We start from the raw sequence: 14,258 nt of genomic DNA, 5'->3' as shown, positions 1-14,258 counted from the left end.
AAAAAAAAAAAAAAAAAAAGGTCTTCACTTTTTTCGTGAAAAACCCTAGCAAATTCGAATAATTTTCGCGAAAAAATGTTTCTCATCCAAATCACAGGGGGGGGTAAACCCCCCCCCTACCCTCCCCCTTCGCACATTACTGGCCTATATATAGTCAGGCATAACATCAATTCGGAAAAATTGAGCAATTAACTCAACAAAGTGTAAACATTTGAAACTAGAATATTTTGCAAACCTGTAATTTTCTTCGCACAGAATCAGTTTGACACCGATACGAACTAAATCGAAATAATCAAGCATTCTGCCAGAATATTAGTCGTACACGAAACGCAATGATGCAATTTGTTTGTTTATTGATTTCGCTTCTGTTGGCTTGGACTTATGCCAATTCTGATTCAGTTGGTGAGATTTTGAGAAACAGTCGAAAAAATTCTACTCAATTTTTGGAAATTTTTTCATATTTTGTTATCAATTTTTTTTCCATTAGAAAAAGATGGCAGAATCGTCGGTGGTGAAACAGCGCCGCGTCCATACCCATATCAAATTTCATTGCAAGTTAAAGTGCCAGTTTACATTGCATTTTTCCCAACCGGTCGAAATGAATTTACGCATAATTGTGGCGGTTCCATTATAAAAGATAACTGTGTCTTAACGGCAGCCCATTGTGTCGTTGACTACAAGCCTCAAGATTTGTCCATTTTGGCTGGAACAAACAAATTAAGAGGTGGCGGTGGAGAAAGATATTTTATACGAGATATTAAAGTGCATCCAAACTATAAAGAATTAGTTACGAGGTGAGTGTTGAAAAAATCGTCAATTTCAAATAGTTTAAGAATGCAAATCAAACCGTGGTTATACTTGTTTTCTAAATTTTAGTGACATTGCTATAATGAAAATAAATGGAACTTTTGCATTTGGAGAGAAAATTGCACCAATCAAATATTCAAGTCAAAAGATAGACGAAGCCAACGTCAATTGCACGCTCACCGGTTGGGGTATGTTTCATTATCAAGCAAAAAAAAAAAAACCTGACTTTAATTGTATTCTCTACTCTGTAGGATATACAAATCCATTCCGCGTTGGTTTTCCACCGAATGACTTACAACGTGCATTTTTACCGACAATCACCAATGATCAAGTAAGGAAATTCTATATTTGACAGACCGTCTATATTTATATCATTCAAATTTATTTGCGCAGTGTCGAGAAGATGGAATGAACGTTACCAATACGGAAATTTGCACATATTCACATTTTCTACAAGGAGCTTGTGGCGTAAGTACAAGAAGTAATTCATATATTCAAAAATATCTCTTGTGTAATCAATTCGTATTGATTAGGGAGATTCTGGCGGACCGTTAACTATTGGGGATGGAGAAGAGGTGGTCGGTGTAGTGTCATATGGCACAGCAATTTGCGCGATGGGACGGCCCGATGTTTATACTCGTGTCTCAGAATTCGAGGATTGGATCACTGAAAATTGTGCAGATTAACTCCAAAACATCACGGTGGATGCTAATTTATAGAAAAATTATCTAGAGTATAAATTGACAATAAAATATTCTGATTTCAATTTTACATAAATATCGTTTTTTATCATGCAAAATTAGAGTATGTAGTTAGTTTAACTGAATTTGTTCATAATAAAGAAGAGTTAGTATTTGTTCACTCACATTGAAATAAAAGTAAGAAAATTGTTAAATTAATTAATATTTTTGGATGAAATAGCAATTGGCCAAACCTATTACATTGATTAAATGGGGCGCGAGCAGCCCGTGATATAATACAAGATCGTTTAAAAACCTACTAGTCAAACATGGTATTGAGCAACACGTGAACTTTTTGCATACATTTTGGGATTCAATATCTTCTCTCTCACTCATTTATTTCTGCGCACACCTACATTCTACAATGTACGCGTATGAACTTCCGAATTTTAGATTGGAATTTAAATCAATAAATGTCCATATAATTTTCTGCTTTAAAGCAAAAATAGTTGCTTTTGGTCTATTTGGTTTCTAGGCATGCGTGGATTTAGAAGAAATTCTCTTCTATAGATTACATAAGCAATGTGACACCAGCAATGTCGTCACAAAGTCTCTATAATCTATGTGTGGTGTTTATTTTTATTCCATTTGACACAAAATTCTCACGCGTTACGCTTTAAAACAACAAACATGTCAACCGAACGACAACACTGTAAATCATGAAATATGACAGGCACAAAACCACAAATCTCCCTTCAAACACGTGAAAAACATCGATATTTGTTTATTTTGAGTTAAGTCAATTGCTGGCTATTCACACAAGCTGCATTGACTTAACATAAACATCGTTGACTCGCACACCCTCTGCCTGAACCAAAACGCGCATTTTTAAAATTCCATTCTCTTTTCGTGTTCCTTTTAAACTAATTTCGAATATTTCCTCTCTGAATTACATGCAAAACGATGAGAAAATGTGTCAAAAGCACTTGAAAAATTGTCTTCGCTCCTGACAACAAACATTTTCAAAAGATTTTCTCATGATGCCTAACATATGATGCTTTGCATTACCTTCTTGATACGTTGACGGTTTTTTTTTGTGTGGACAAGCAGACCTCCCAAAGGAAATGGCATAATCTTCAAATTCTATTTGAAGAACAACCAAAAAAAAATTATTGCTGTAAAAAATCACTAAAAATAATCCTTAGCTACGTTGAGCATTGAGCGTAGTTCATTGACAGCGGCTTAAAAGAATGAAAAAATGCGAAAAAAAGAAAGTCTTGTTTAAACATAGATAAAAAAATGAAAAATAAAACGAATGTGCCGTCATTAAATTGAGCCAACTAACGAATTCCATTTCAAATGACAATGTTGTTGCGTTTATTCGAAAATAAAATTGATTTTTGTCCATATTTGACGCGCATAGCACATACATCTTCATCACCATAGAGATGGCTCTTTGTGTTTATTCAATAGAGTGTATAGTTTGTATCGAAAAGCCGTACGCGTATAACGCAAACCATTTTTCAAATTCTTTTGAATAAAAAACCATAAAAAATGTCAAGCACTCCCGATAGCCAATATGTTTACTATAAACAGCGTCGTGAATTCGGTCAACAGTTATTTGCTTTCACCGAAAAAGATGAAATTATGGTGTCAATTCCGCCCGATGAAGAGATTGCCAAACAGTATAAATTGCGTGACCCAGTTTCGCGCGGCACTCAATTTGCCAAACAAATGAGTTGTAGTGAAGTGAACACAGAACGAGCCACATATGAAAGTCATGGAATTAATCACACAGAAGGGGGTTGGCCAAAAGATATTTGCCTTTCCGATCCCGAGCAAACAACACGCTATCGACGAAAAATTGAAAAAGATGAATTGTTTATTAGTCAAGTGATGAATCTGACAAAACCAATGGAACATTGCATTTTTCAAAACAATGCCATCAATATTTATGAAACATTTTTCGAGAATTGTGAACAGGCACCATTGCTTGAGCCATGCTCATCGCGAACGCTCAATGTTTATCGCGATCCATGCAATCCGAAACGACCCGTCACACATTTATCATGGTCGCCCGATGGCGGCACAAAACTTGCCATCGCACACGCTGACACCACATTTCAAACGGACGCAAATGACAACGCTTGCGATTCATTTATTTGGGAAGTTGGTTAGTTAATGAAAGTGTACACATTCTATTCAGTGGTTTAACTGATTTAATTTTTTTTTCTTTATAGAAAATCCAAACACACCACTTTTGAATTTGAAACCGCCAAGCCCAATTATTTGCTTGGAATATAATCCAAAAGATGCGACGACTTTGGCGAGTGGATTTCTTTCGGGGCAAGTAGGTGTTTGGGATACAAGGGCCGACAAGAGTTTGGTTGCAATTAGCGAACGAGAAGTGTGCCATCACGAGGCTGTCAACTCGGTTTTGTGGATAAATTCCAAAACGGGAACCGAATTTTTCTCCGGATCGTTTGACGGACGCGTTATTTGGTAATGAACTTAAAATTTTTGTTTAAGGAATTGAGAAAAAATAGAAAAAGAAAACATTTCTTTCTATTAATTGTTTCCTGTTTAAAAATCGAAGGTGGGATACGAGAAAATTAAATGAACCATTGGAAAAACTACTAATGGATCCGATCAAAACTGATGAACAGGTAGCATCACGGTCATATGGTGTAACCGTTTTAGAATATGAGACTACAATGCCCACGAAATTTATGTGCGGCACTGACGTTGGAATGGTTTTTGTATGTAATCGCAAAGGAAAATCACCGATGGAAAAAATCAATTTTCGGGTTCGTTTATTGTCAACTTTGTTAACATTACTTTATTTACAATGGTATTATTGTACTTTTTTTTTTTAGATAAATACTCATTTGGGTCCAGTGTGTTCAATTGCACGAAATCCAAGTTTTCTCAAAAATTTCTTAACCGTTGGCGATTGGACAGCACGAATTTGGTCGGAGGATTGTCGTGAAAGTTCAATAATGTGGACATCATATCAACCAGCCCTATTAACTAATGGCATTTGGAGCCCAACAAAGTAAGCTAATGTTCAATCTCCACTCAACATTTTAATGAGAAATGTTCCCTATTCAGGTGTTCAATGTTTTATATCAGTCGAATGGATGGCATTCTTGATGCTTGGGACTTATTGCAACAGCACAACGAACCCGTTTTAAGCATCAAAGTATGTGATGAGCCGTTGCTATGCATGAAAGCCTTTGAAAATGGCCGATTTATAGCCAGGTATGAAGCATTTCTATTAACTAATAACTTTAAAACAGTTTCACAATGTAACCGATCTTTGTTTTTATTCAAGTGGAAGTAAAAACGGTGCAACATTTCTAATCGAAGTGTCCGATAACATGACAGTAAGCCAAAAGAATGATAAGCAGCTGCTAACGAATATGTTTGAACGCGAGAACAGAAGAGAAAAGATTTTGGAGGCGAAATCCAGAGAAATCAAATTGAGAGTGAAAACTGCACAGGTTGCCCACGACGATAACGGCGAATCAAAAATGAATAAGAGCAGTGCAATTGATGCAGCATGTAAACAGGCCGAAGAAGAATATTTGAACGCCGTCAGAAAGGCGAAAGAAAAGTTTTGCCCAAGAAAATTTAAACACAAAGAAAATGCCGATAAAGGCACTAAAGTTGATGGCGATCAGAGTTTTTCAGATGGAGATTTACCAGAATCGGATTAAATTCTAGATTTCTTAAAACTTCAGTTTGTTAATTTTAAATCGTCTTTAAATAAAAAGAAAACGGTCGAACATGATTTCGAATTGAAAATCGTCAAGATATACATCTATCTCTAGATTTCAATACTTTTCCTTCTTACGACATCCAAAGAAAACATAATTTTTTTTTCATCTAGAAATATACTTTTAGCGTTAGCATTTGTGGCCGCATCATTTTTAGTGTCATTAAAGAGATAAACACATCTGGTTTCTGGACCACAGCTGCTAATAAGTTACTTCGGCACTCGGCCTTAAGTATGAATATCATGTCGTCTGATGTCGATGTACGCCATAACTTACCCTCCAGTCGTTGCATTAGAACGGCCATAAATTCAAGCATTTTTTACTGCTGTACAAGAAAAGAAGAGCGAGAGATAGATTATTTTGTATAAATTATGCGACTTTTTTATCACTAAAAATTGAGAGCCAGTGTAAAATGTTGTACATCTTTGAAATTTATTTGGTGGATGAGGAATTGATTCTTAGTCAGTCGGTGAGTATTTGTTTCGTTTCAGTCAACGGATGCGATTTTAATGACTTTCCAACAAAATATGTATCGCGCATCAACAAAAGTTACCAAGTTCATGCATTTTTAATATATTTTTTCGGTTGCAAGGCGACTATAATGAATTAACAATGATGGTTTTTGGTTGTCAAAGTTTAATTATGTCTCGAGTACTTGCATCCTGTCACAAAGTGGCAAATGTATTAAATATTAGCGGAAACAATGTGAATATTGTAGTACTTCCCTAATTGCGACCACATAATCGGTGACAATGTTGGTTCACACTTTGCTTGCGTTTGCTCAATTTTTTACCGTCCATTTCGATGACACTTTTTTATCAGCACACAACCAACCGCATAACTCATTATATTGTTAAGTTGACTTTTTGCTTGGCAATCACGAGGGTACATAAATTAGCAGGAGGAAAATGACAGAATTTTCTTCAATTTTATTTAAAATATTCAATTTTCGCAAAGGTCTTTGAAATTGATTTTGGGTGCGATTTTGTTTACGTCGCGTATTGTGTGATTTATATCTACTACGTTCATTCAGAACTTAGTTCAAGGAATCCAACATAAACGAAACGTCTCAATCGATTTCCGAGTAAATGTTGGTCGGTTCTAATACGATTTCAAAGTCACAAAGACTTGCTCATAAATTCCGTGAGATAATAAGTGTACATTTTGAATCGAAGTAAAAAGACGGCATGCAACGAGAAGAGAAAGAGAGAAATCAATCAAGTAACCAAACGAAGCGCAACGAATGTATGAAAATTTCACGTTGAAGAATTATTGTTTGCTAATCGTACCTCCTTTCTCGGACGGTCATACTGAGATCAAAACTGGATTCTACTTGGCATGAATGCTCGTGCGTGTAATCACACTCAATTTGCGAATATGAATGTGTTTGTGTGTGTATGCGTGTGACTGATTCATAAAGTGGCCCCATATAATTCGATCTTATTTTTGTGAAATATGGAACAATGTAATCGTTTGAACGATTGCATTCGCCTGTAGTCAATTACACGCCTTGTTTTCGCACTAAAATATATGCACGCAACACACATCGTCAGTGCCTTTATTGGTAATAATAACTTTGCATACATAATAATTCGACACCTTTTGCATACCGCTAAATTGTTGTAAAAATACAGCTCAAATATTCCCATCGCATTGCGCGTCTCGTAAAATTTGTTATTATCACAGCGAAACATGGTAATTGTGCAAAATCTATATATAACAAGTTAATAACGATCTTTTATCAAAGAATATGTGAGCGCGACGGAGCGATTGCCCTTCGAAAAGATTGATTCTGTCTTTCGATTTTGCTAATAAGACACGTTCACAATGTAGCACAATGTTTTTTGCTGAAAATAAAAATCAGCTGATTTGCTACAGTTTATTTGGAAATCTGTTTATTAGTGTTGCAAGATAATGTTTAATGCGTGAAATAAGAAACACTATTGATTATCACAATCCGAACAAAAGACTTTGCAAGTTTTGATTCCATTTCAGTTTCATTCCACTGACAATAGTTTCGTATTTTGTATAACACTGCGCCACTTTATCTCTCCGCGAATGAAGTGGTTTTACATTAAAATCTTGAACAAGAAGTACAAAACATACTCTTCGGCGCTGCGCTCTCTCATCTAATTTGCAATGAAACTGCGGGATGTACATGCGGCGTAATCATAATGCTTTTTTGTTTGAGGTACATCTTTTGTATTTGGAATATGTTCTAATTTGCGCAGCATTCTACCATAAGAAAGCGCTAAAAAAAGTAATTTTGTCAACTCTCTCACAACAAAAGAGATAAACAAAAGAATGAGAACACGAGAACAAGTTGATTCAACTTTTGAATGCGTTTTGTGTATAGCGGATTTACTGCAGCATTGTCATTGCTCAATCGTTCAACATGCAACCAAAGTCGAAGGGACGATATAAACATCATTGCCAAATGGGACGTACAGTACATACTTCTTTTCAAGCAGGAATTGAGGGTGGGTTTTGTATGCAATATTTTTTTGCGGTCGCTTTTTCAAACAACTGCGTCTACTATGCATATTGTATAAAACAAAAAAAATAATGCTAAAAAGAAGGTCGAAATCAAAATAATTAATCGAGCCGAACAAGTGACTAAAAAGAGATCTACAAACAATTTCCGTCGATGAGTTATATTTGTGTATTGAAATCGTAACTCTTCTTTAGTAAGAACCTTTTTTTTTTAGCTCAATGTTAATTGAAAAAACGAGCCAACAAAGGTGATTTATCCATAAAAAATATGCATTTTGTCAAACATTCTATGTATTTCAAAGTAATTGCCTTCGAAACCTTCGTACTACTCAATGTAATTCAATTCTCGTTGTCAAAACGTGCTCGCGCATTAGGATTCTTCAAATCAAATGTGGCTTTGAATGTCATTTGCTCATTTTTCACCTCAAATCGGCATTGTTCGTCTCAATAAAAACTGATGGTCAAGATAGCAATTGTAGAGCGAATTTACATAATTATTTTTTTTCGTCAAGTATAAATAGGAGTGATAGGCGATAAGAACGAGAGTCTTTGCAATCATTCATCAGAGCTTGGATATTTCAAAATTGACGTGAATTTCATTCCGATTGAAAAAAAAAAACATTTAATTTCAAGCAAAATGAAGCCTTTATTCTTAACATTGTTGGTGATTTTAAGTTTTTCTGGTGTGGCTTTCAGTGGCTGTTCCGTAAGTGTATTATTTAATAATAATTATATTCAATTAATAGTTTTTTTTAAAATTAGGATGGATATGATTTGGAGTGTATTTACGACACTTTCTTTGGCGATGACTCCGAGTCGGATGAATCAGAAGAATCTATTGAAGATAATAATGGTAATATCTTTCGGGATTCGAACCAAATTTTTCCGTTCAATTATACTGTTTCAAATTTTTCAGAGAAATTGGTGCTCACGGTGAAGAATTTAACATCCGTCATCTATAGTACCGAAGCCAAATTGGAGCAAATTCCTAACATCGTTTGGTGTGAGTAGTTTTAAGACGTTTTCCAATTCATTTTTTATTCAAGATAAAATGAAAATATTAAAAAAAAAAAAAAATGAAATTTCAGCTCTCAAAAATTTGACCCAAACGGTGTTGGTCGTGCAAAAACAATTGTCGAAAAAATTGAAGCCACTCAACGATGAAGAAATTGAAAGAGAAAAGGAAGAAGAAGAAGAGCTTGAAGGTTAGCAAAGTGACATGGCTTAAAAAATAAAACTTATCCTTGTATTGTATTTCAGAGGAGGAACATGACATCAACCAAATTCCAAAACTTGAAAATCGTAAGTAAATTTTAACAGAAAATGACATTTTTTGTTATATATTTTGTGCATTTGTTCGGTAGAAGTTTCCAGCCTAACTGATTTAGTGAAAAAACTCTCCAAAAATGTTGAAAATTTGTCCGAAAAATCGAATCCTGGTCAATCAAGTGATAAAAATAACAAAGATAGTGATAGCAAAAAAGTAATCAAAGAAGAAAGTGGAGAATCAAGCAAAGAAGCCAAAGATGACTCAAAGGAGCCAAACGGAGAACGTGAATTGGAAAAATAAATATTCGATCCGTCCATAATGGTTTATTTTATCCTTGAATTTGAATTATATCAATTTGCTTTTTAGTTAATCCAGAAGTTTTCGTGAGAAATTGCCTTTGTAGTTTTAATAGTGTAGCTTTTTGGTTTATTTCGAAAAATATTGAAGTGTTATCAATAATAGATTGTTTAAAACATAAAACATGCATTGCAATAAATATTGAAATATTAGCACTTTCGTTGAAACATTAGCTAATTGTGTTTTTTTTTTATTTAAATAAGTTAAATTTTGGAAAATCAAAAAAAGTGGAATCCACTGCTACGGCCAATTGTTTGATGTTGGCACACTGTTAATTGTCTCGAAAACTGTTCCGTCTTCTTCGGGTTTGTGTGTCGATGGGAACAGAAAGTGTCTCCAGAACGATCTATAAATGAATAATAAGTGAAGCTTAAAATGATTGAAGGTGAAATGATGTAAACTATTATTGATGCATACCTGCCATTAACTAAGCCCAAAAAAATCTGAAAGTTTTTCTTTGGTCCAAAGTCATATGGATTTCGATAAGTTCTTCCTCTTGCCGCTAATCTTTTTGTTTCTTTAGCATTTATGTGCGCTTCTATACTCGTTTCACCGTGATAAATAAGCTTGGCATGCCACATTGTTAATAATCCTAATGCAATCACAACAGCTGAAAACGAAAACACATCTTGTTTGACATTTTCTATCAATAACGTTTGAAAGTGAAAATCATACGAACCAACATTGATAAATGCCATAAATGTAAGTGAACGACGTATGAACACACGATAAAGTTCTGCTTCACTTTGTACAATCGTTCCATCAGTTGGTTCGATGGTATTGTCACGGTACTCATTCATTTCACTCTGTTGCCAATAAAACAAATTCAAATTGATCATTTCCACCCAAGTTTAAATTAATTGAATTGGACTTACAATTGGAACAATGTGTCCAGTAAGATTATAAGTGATTGGATGACCTTCGAGCGGTTCCGTTTCTGTCCATTCGCCATCGTCGGCCAACCACAAAACATTGTAAGCAATTTCAATGCCAAAAACAATAAGAAACATGGACCCAATGACAGTGTACAGCATATACATGAAGAAATATCGATGATTCGCGAAACCGACGCAATTGTTTAACCAGGGGCAGTGATGATCCATCTGGCCACAGTTAGAGGGAAGAGAGAAAATGCCAAATGATATAAACAAAGGATTCGAATAAATGTCAGTGTGTACCTTCAATATACATTTGTTGCAAATTGAACAGTGATGTGTTCGAGCAGGTTTTGGCGTTAAGCATTTTTTACATATACTAACTGCGTCGTAGAGTTCTTTCTATAAAAAGCAAAGCAAATCAATTTGTATAATAAAAAGTGTTTTAAACATCGAAAAAAGTAAGTCCTTCACTGCTACTTACATCGGGCGGACCACCGGGTGGTGTAAACACAGCCATAATATAATGGAATGTTACGTTCATTAGCAACCAATAGCCGAAAGTAATTAGAAATATTGTCATGGCTGGACTTTTTTCCCACCAATACGGCAAACCAACTAAATGTGCAAAAACCACAACAGTCGATGTTAAAACTGCAACCGCAACAACGAAAAACTAAAATTAGAATACATTCATGTCATCACTTATTTCATTGTGCAATGGAAAGAATTTCTCACCGGTCCTAGAAATCCAGCAAAATTATCTACAATCCATATAATTGGTTCGAGCGCTACGTCCGATGCATAATCCTGGCTCATATGATGATTATATGTGAGCGACCGTAAACAAGTTTTCACATACTGACATTTGTCTAGGAATTTTTTGCTGCAAACAAACGAAGAACGTGAATAATTGTCATCACTTTAAGAGAAATTATTTACTTACAATATTGCTAGAGGTATTTGTTTGATTTTCCATCGTATTTTGACCATTGTGCTTGTGATTTTTGGATTTTTTGGTGAACGTCTTCTGCATGGCTTTTGTTGAAGGACTGTTTTGTTTACTACACAAGAAATGAGTGTGTGAACCAACTTCAGGCCGTTCAAGTCAAAGTCATTTGTTGCATATATACGTTACGTGCATGTTCATAAATTCTTGTCAATCGATAAGAGAAGTGTGTTCAGAAGAATTTGTTTGGAATTGATTGCGAAATTGAAACTACAAACTATTTTGTAAACACTTTTTTAATAGTTTTGTTTTTCAAACAAAGCGATGACATTTATTAATGTTATCAAATTTGAATGTGTCCAACTTCGTTGTTGTTGAAGTGTCAAGTGTTCATTTCAAAACATCCATCTGACACATTGTCCAAATAAGAAAGTGAAACAAAAACATCAACATTCTTCAATATTTTTTTCCACAAAGAGATTTTTATTTTTGTCTTTTTTAGCGAACGATCAAAACCAAATTTAGCTACATCATATAAAACGTCAAATTGTCAATTCTTCCATTGATTTAAAATCGAGAATATTGAATATGGATGATTGGTCAAGTGATTCTGATGGTAAAAATAGTTCATGAACCCCACATTTGAATTTGCGACTTACTATATCCATTCACTTTTAGGCTCGAGTATTTCCATGTTGGCCTCAAGCACTGAGGATGTGGCATCGAATATGGATGGTGATGTAGATATTGCCGCATTTGACACAGATTTACCGGCTGAACATAATGTATGCATATTTTCAATATTTTTATTTCGAGAATTATTGAATAGTGTGATTTTCCACTGAATTTCAGTATTTGGGTGCATTGGAACGAGTAAGCGGCGTGGAATATTTGGAACCAAATCGAACATACACATTGCCAATTATCTTCCACAATTCATTAGTGTTTCCAGGCGAAACGTTGCCCATGATTTTAGCTCCCAATATGTTTGTGCCGGCGGATAATAATGAGGATGGCATTTTGTTTGGCTTGGTGTTTCGTGAGCTTAGAGGAAACCACAATTTCAATTTGTATGGTGTGACATGCTTAATCTATGAAAAGAGCACCGATGACAGTGAAAGTTTAACCATCAAATCAAGGGCATACCAACGATTTTTCATCAGAAACAATGAGTATGATTTAATTTTTGTTTCTCCTCTCATATGTTCAAGTGTTTAAATTGAATTCTTTGCTGACAGACAAACACCTGAATTTGTCATAAGAAATCGAACGAGATATGCAGCAGTAACAATTTTACCCGAAGTCGAACTGTGTCACCCAATATACGGCCACGATTCGAACAGTTTGTCGAAATTTCGTAAAAGTGAACTGATCAAAAGTAAACTACTACAGTACCAGAGCAAATCACTTACATGGCCGGATTTTGTTTACAGAATGTATGATGTGTCAATTGCATGTGAAAAAATTAAAAAGTTTCTCGCTACACTCAAAATTGGTACATTTTTATGTCTTAATAAGGAGCCAAACGGATCTATTTTTTAAATGGAATTTTTGATATTTCAGACACTGTTCCAATGGATTTGATTGCGATGTCGTTTTGGTTCAGCCAGAATGCAATTTTAAGTACAGAATGTCGAAGAAAGGCCTTTCTCACAAATAACGTTTTGGAACGTATTTTACTCATTTGTCAAACTCTACAGGTCAGTTTTATTGGCATGTGAACAAATGTAATATTATTGTATTGAAATTTACTCAAAACTTGAATGCGTTGACAGGAGGAGAAATTCATCATTTGCAAGCAATGTCGAACAAAAATCGCAAAATTCAACAGCTTGTTCCCGATGTCAAAGGAAGGAGTTCGAACAAATTTCTGTAATGCATGTAAGTATATCCGTCTATTGAAATGACTCTGAAGCAAATCTAATGAAAGCATTTTCAGATGGATTCATTCATGACACACACACTGTTATGAGTACATTACCGGAGGCGGTCACTGTTAGTGGCGATCTGACAAGCGAATTCTGTTGGTTCCCGGGCTATATGTATCGTTATGTGTATTGTGGATATTGCACAAAACATTTGGGATGGAAATATTTCTCGAAGTAACTACTTTCGTTAAAAAAAATGCCTTGCAAAAAGGATATAGTAACAAATTTAAATTTTCTCTACGATTTCAAAGGAATTTGATGCCGCGCTCTTTTTTGGGTTTATCGGGAAACTGCATTTATTTCGACAATGTGAGCAATTTACAAACAGATACGGGATCATTGGAGAATGATTCAAGCACCGATGAGCTAATTGAATGGGCATGAAACCAGATTTATCATGAAAATAGTACTATTTGAGTAGAATTTTATTTGGAGGAAAACATCAAAAAGAGACATGACAAATGAATGGTCACGTGGTGATTGCAATACGGGCAAAGTTTGTCTTAATGTCACACACGTCATTTGGATCATATTCAGAACTCTTAGATTTTTAGATTTTAGTAAACGATTTTTATTCTAGCTCAAACCATTTTACCTAATATACATGTTTTTGTTTATTAATATCATGTTTTCAAAGCGAAATCACATTTGTGATTTATTCGTGATTATATTATATTCAATCGATACACCGTAATATAATTTGGGTATCGAAAAATTCAAAAAATGAATGAAATTATTTATAAAAATAAATGTTTTGTGACGATGATGTGGATGAATAAAGATGAAGCGACTGATTTACGAAGAGCACCGGTTTTCATTCATCTAACAAATCGTTGAATGCCGTTGATAATTTCTGGAATTGAATAAAATGTATTCATGTTGTTTCATTTCAATAAGAATCGAATAGAATTTGCGTTGCACGCATACCTCTTTGCAAGATGGACATCGACCTGATGTCATATTCAGAAACACCTTCGTATCACGAAGTGTAGCAAACCAAGTCTTCAGGCATGTTGTATGGTAGTTCAATGCGCATTTATCATTATCACAGGATACAATGGGAATTTGGCCGGTGTTTGATAAACATAAAACTTTTCCGTAGTTGTCAATTCTTCCGTAA

General features: G+C 34.8%; 4 protein-coding genes across 4 annotated transcripts in view; 3 read left to right on the top strand and 1 right to left on the bottom strand.

Annotated features, from left to right (window-relative positions):
* Nucleotides 1–1,510, top strand: part of LOC116346651 — a 6,657-nt gene extending 5,147 nt beyond the window's left edge. The window contains exons 5-10 of the mRNA XM_031776817.1: nucleotides 267–402; nucleotides 488–794; nucleotides 877–995; nucleotides 1,059–1,138; nucleotides 1,201–1,275; nucleotides 1,341–1,510. Of these exons, the coding sequence (XP_031632677.1) occupies nucleotides 267–402; nucleotides 488–794; nucleotides 877–995; nucleotides 1,059–1,138; nucleotides 1,201–1,275; nucleotides 1,341–1,493 (870 nt within the window). The 3' untranslated portion in view covers nucleotides 1,494–1,510. The remainder of the gene's footprint in view (nucleotides 1–266; nucleotides 403–487; nucleotides 795–876; nucleotides 996–1,058; nucleotides 1,139–1,200; nucleotides 1,276–1,340) is intronic.
* A 1,531-nt stretch (nucleotides 1,511–3,041) lies between these two features.
* LOC116346650 (dynein intermediate chain 3, ciliary) lies at nucleotides 3,042–5,206 on the top strand. Its single transcript, XM_031776816.1, has 6 exons — nucleotides 3,042–3,660; nucleotides 3,728–3,989; nucleotides 4,084–4,294; nucleotides 4,364–4,542; nucleotides 4,599–4,748; nucleotides 4,822–5,206. The coding sequence occupies exons 1-6, from the start codon at nucleotides 3,042–3,044 to the stop codon at nucleotides 5,204–5,206; spliced, it is 1,806 nt and encodes a 601-aa protein (XP_031632676.1).
* Nucleotides 5,207–8,291: 3,085 nt separating this feature from the next.
* Nucleotides 8,292–13,940, top strand: LOC116346649 (protein cereblon homolog). The gene is made up of 14 exons (XM_031776815.1): nucleotides 8,292–8,465; nucleotides 8,522–8,612; nucleotides 8,676–8,762; nucleotides 8,848–8,964; nucleotides 9,020–9,061; nucleotides 9,124–9,326; nucleotides 11,736–11,826; nucleotides 11,889–11,995; nucleotides 12,063–12,382; nucleotides 12,449–12,705; nucleotides 12,774–12,910; nucleotides 12,986–13,091; nucleotides 13,150–13,312; nucleotides 13,390–13,940. The coding sequence occupies exons 1-14, from the start codon at nucleotides 8,397–8,399 to the stop codon at nucleotides 13,520–13,522; spliced, it is 1,923 nt and encodes a 640-aa protein (XP_031632675.1). The 5' UTR covers nucleotides 8,292–8,396; the 3' UTR covers nucleotides 13,523–13,940.
* Nucleotides 9,433–11,343, bottom strand: LOC116346684 (palmitoyltransferase ZDHHC16). Its single transcript, XM_031776864.1, has 8 exons — nucleotides 11,208–11,343; nucleotides 11,000–11,147; nucleotides 10,746–10,937; nucleotides 10,565–10,663; nucleotides 10,262–10,489; nucleotides 10,066–10,192; nucleotides 9,804–9,996; nucleotides 9,433–9,732 (listed from the first exon to the last, which is right to left on the bottom strand). The coding sequence occupies exons 1-8, from the start codon at nucleotides 11,252–11,254 to the stop codon at nucleotides 9,627–9,629; spliced, it is 1,140 nt and encodes a 379-aa protein (XP_031632724.1). The 5' UTR covers nucleotides 11,255–11,343; the 3' UTR covers nucleotides 9,433–9,626.
* Nucleotides 13,941–14,258: the final 318 nt, after the last annotated feature.

This window comes from Contarinia nasturtii, unplaced genomic scaffold, assembly GCF_009176525.2.
Source record: "Contarinia nasturtii isolate CC-2019 unplaced genomic scaffold, AAFC_CNas_1.1 Cnas_scaffold_1627, whole genome shotgun sequence".
In the NCBI taxonomy this organism is placed as follows: Eukaryota; Metazoa; Arthropoda; class Insecta; order Diptera; family Cecidomyiidae; genus Contarinia; species Contarinia nasturtii.
Note: the sequence above shows the minus strand (reverse complement) of the source record. Positions and strands in the feature narration are given on the sequence as shown.

Bases quoted from the DNA above. Each gene is read 5' to 3' on its own strand.
- LOC116346649 (XM_031776815.1), top strand. From the start codon at position 8,397: ATGAAGCCTTTATTCTTAACATTGTTGGTGATTTTAAGTTTTTCTGGT. The intron at 8,613-8,675 runs GTAATATCTTTC...CAAATTTTTCAG, and splicing joins ATCTATTGAAGATAATAATG to AGAAATTGGTGCTCACGGTG. The intron at 8,965-9,019 runs GTTAGCAAAGTG...ATTGTATTTCAG, and splicing joins AGAAGAAGAAGAGCTTGAAG to AGGAGGAACATGACATCAAC.
- LOC116346684 (XM_031776864.1), bottom strand. From the start codon at position 11,254: ATGGTCAAAATACGATGGAAAATCAAACAAATACCTCTAGCAATATT. The intron at 10,193-10,261 runs GTAAGTCCAATT...TATTGGCAACAG, and splicing joins CTGGACACATTGTTCCAATT to AGTGAAATGAATGAGTACCG. The intron at 9,733-9,803 runs GTATGCATCAAT...ATTCATTTATAG, and splicing joins TTGGGCTTAGTTAATGGCAG to ATCGTTCTGGAGACACTTTC.
- LOC116346650 (XM_031776816.1), top strand. From the start codon at position 3,042: ATGTCAAGCACTCCCGATAGCCAATATGTTTACTATAAACAGCGTCGT. The intron at 4,543-4,598 runs GTAAGCTAATGT...TTCCCTATTCAG, and splicing joins GGCATTTGGAGCCCAACAAA to GTGTTCAATGTTTTATATCA. The intron at 4,749-4,821 runs GTATGAAGCATT...TTTTTATTCAAG, and splicing joins AATGGCCGATTTATAGCCAG to TGGAAGTAAAAACGGTGCAA.